Genomic DNA, 3,409 nt, shown 5'->3' with positions numbered 1-3,409 from the left:
TCATATTGAAATTTCTACAATGGATAATCTAGCCTTTCTCCAATCAGGGAGAGGTCCCTAAGCTTCTCCTTGGCGACAACATATTCCCAAGGGGGATGGCCCATTCTAACCCATGCACTTCTCTTTTTACAGTTCTATGGTTCAATTTTTGTGTTCTATGAGATTGTGCCCATCCCTAACTGTTTAATCATATTAATAGCTGAGCATGTGCCCCACTTGCTTCTGTTGCAGCAAGCAAGATACTGTGGGGGAGCATGGACAGACATGCTTGATGCTGAATGAAGAAACTAGGCATATCAATATGCGCATCACAGCAGGGTGCATGAAGCGTTTCAAGTGTTTTTATCTTATCCACCAATTTGCTGCTATTCTTATTTGTGCATGTGTCTTCTTTAATTGGGGCACTTCTGCCTATGCATTGCAGCAGGGAGTGCATATTAATTAATTCTTTCGTCTGTCAGCACATGCCTTCCCCCCCATAAATAAGAATAGCAGCAAATTGGTGGATAAGATAAAAACACTTGCAATGCTTCATGCACCCTGCTGCCATGCATAGGGAGTAGTGCCTCAATTAGAGAAGACACATGCATAAATAAGAATAGCAGCAAATTGGTGGATAAGATAAAAACACTTGCAATGCTTCATGCACCGGCATAGCCAACACCCTCAAATGTGAAGCTGCATGGGGCAAAATCACAACACAAGCTGCCCACAAGTACCAGACAGTAGGCTGCCCAGATATTAACTCTCCAAGAATGTGAATACGTGGCCCAAGATGCTAATTATGCAAGAGGATGATTGCCTCTAAATGCTCAAAAGGTAAACCATTCAGCTCTCTACACAATAAACAGCTTTGGGTAGAAATGCTTCTATTTAATAATGCGATAAGCAAGACAATATATCTCGAACGATAAGCAAGACAGATTATCAATGACTTCGAACAATGGCACACAAAATTACATGTTTCAAAATCAAAAGGTGAAATCTACAGAAAATCATTCTCTCTTTGAAATTATGCCCATAAAGACATGAAAATTGCCATATAGATCCCCATGCTATTATTCCTTCACATCTTTTCACTTGCTTCCAACTTGGCCTCTGCTTATTCCATAAGATGAAAACAACCTGTTCCCACTAAACAGAGCACATGATTACATACATAGTCCCCCAAACTCTCACTTGTGGTTAACGCATCAGGCTCTGTTAAGATTCCAGGTTCAAATCACATACCATGCACTCAATGCCATCATATTGGTCATCTGTGGTCCACTGGCTTTGCCATAACATCATATGAATCTCTCTCTCTCTCTCTCTCTCTCTCTCTCTCTCTCGCTTGCGCGCGCGCGCACACACACACACACACACACACACGACTCCGGGGACATCACACATACATGTGCGTATGCACATGCACATAAAGGTCAATATCAAGATACCTTTAAAAACCTTGTAGTATTTAAAGAAAACCCATAATCCTTGATGATGGGTTCTCTCTGCACTCACCAAAACCATTTTCTCCATCATTGGATAAAGAATACCATGTGTACAACAATGATGGCATTAACGGAAAAGATGGCATGCTTCCTCATCAGTCAACCACGACCTTGGTGGACAATGGCTTCATTTGAAGATGATCTGAGTCACCATTGGTGTCCATAGCTTCATAGCCGCCACTCCTTCTGTGGCCAACACCTCTCGAGACAAGGGCATAGACAAGCGCAAACACAAACACCACAACCAGGACATGGATGATGAAGGCGAGATCCATGAGGGCGACGGCACGGAGCTTGGCAACTTCGACATCGCATAGGGTGGATTTACTGCTGAGGCGGTGGCAGCCTTCGGGGAGGAAAAACTCGGAGTAGAGGGAAAACCCTAGCTGGAGGAGCCATGTGCCCTGCAGACAGAGAGATGAAGAAAAGGTCAAACTCACCAGGAAGGAGTTAGGGCGCCAGGCGAGGAGGAAGCAGCAGCATGCGGATAGGGCGGCAAGGGCGGCAAGGAGGTGAAAGCTCTCGTGCTCAAGGGCGAGCTGTGGATCTGAAGAAGAGCGGTACATGACGAAACACTCCACCCAAAACGCCATGCCAAGAAGGAGGAAGTTAGCATCCTGGGGAAGGGGGAGGACTGGGGTAGCCTCGCTGATGAGGGTAAGGAAAAGGGAGGCCATGAAAAACAAAAGCATGGCGAACTGCTGCAGGGCCAGGATCTGGGCGGTTGAGCCCTTCTGAAGGCTCGACAGGGCTATGGCTTGATACACTGTTGCCCCTGACATCGCCACGAGCTCTGCGTAGAGCTCCCCATGGCGGACTCGCGGGCACGGCTGCCATGTCTTTGCATAGAAAAGAGCAGGCGACCTCAGATATGACCTGCAGCTGCAAATCAGATGCCACAAGCTCACCAGAATAAGAGGCACCGATGCATATGCGTATGGGGGTAGAGCAGCCATGGAAGCTTTAGCATGGAATGATCAATGAGTATTTTGATCAGACAGAAGACCAAGCCAAGGCTGATGACAATTTCAACATCCCCTTGAAAAAGGCTTATTCTACATTTTTCTCAATTAGCCTTTAATTTCAAGGATCTCCCCACCATAAAGAAAACTAGTGTGCTTGGGGGTAGCAATTTTGTGAAATTGTGATTGGAAGTCATTTCTTAATGCAAAGCCATTTGATGCAAAGTACTTTTATACTTTAAGAGTTAGAAATAAAAATTGGAGCTAAGTTAACCAAAATAGAAGTGTAGTGCGTATATAAACATAAAAGACTACTACATTGGGATAGATATTGCTGTCTCGGGGATATCTGGAACTCCAGGAACTAGCTGGTGTTTCAAAAAGGGTCAAGGAAGGGGCTAGATGTTGTAGAGCTGATGTATAGATGTGTGAATCAATGTTGATCTGTATATTATGTAAATAAAATGAATGATAATTCTTTTGTTAAGGTCGTGCAGGCCTTACAGGCTGGGATTGGATGAGTTGCTTCCAGGCTATTGAGATGTTAGCACATACTAGGGCAACATAACAAATTGTGGCATGTTGCAGGGTTATAAACAGAAAGACCTGAAGATAAGGTGCCCAAAGTTTGGATCTAAAACTAAAAGATGGTATTTGAAGGAGAAGCAGCCGGTTTATACATTTCTAGCCTTGATTGAGAACCCTATTGGCATGAGGCCTGATGTGAAGATATGTACTAAGGAGGACTATATGGAGGAGCAGACTCCTAAGGGTTGCACTACTAATTTTCTTCTTGTGGCATGCATGCAGTTGGGTTATCATATATCTTAGGAACACTCATCTTTTGTTTGGGAGGAGGAGAGGTGGGATCAAATTTGCAATCTGCTTGGAAGTAAGATGGGGGTGACAGTTGTAAAAAGAGGTCTTTTTTATATGATTGTACTTAACTTATAA

General features: G+C 44.1%; 1 protein-coding gene across 1 annotated transcript; it reads right to left on the bottom strand.

Moving 5' to 3' along the window:
- Positions 1-1,419: 1,419 nt before the first annotated feature.
- On the bottom strand, positions 1,420-2,547 carry LOC147634007 (uncharacterized). Its single transcript, XM_086805103.1, has one exon. It carries the CDS (start codon positions 2,447-2,449, stop codon positions 1,589-1,591), a length of 861 nt encoding a protein of 286 aa, XP_086661229.1. The 5' UTR covers positions 2,450-2,547; the 3' UTR covers positions 1,420-1,588.
- Between the last annotated feature and the right edge of the window lie 862 nt (positions 2,548-3,409).

The sequence above is a fragment of the Cibotium barometz genome, chromosome 11 (genome assembly GCF_041138505.1).
Source record: "Cibotium barometz isolate CiBa-2024 chromosome 11, ASM4113850v1, whole genome shotgun sequence".
NCBI classification, from domain to species: Eukaryota; Viridiplantae; Streptophyta; class Polypodiopsida; order Cyatheales; family Cibotiaceae; genus Cibotium; species Cibotium barometz.
This window is presented reverse-complemented; position numbering and strand designations above follow the sequence as displayed.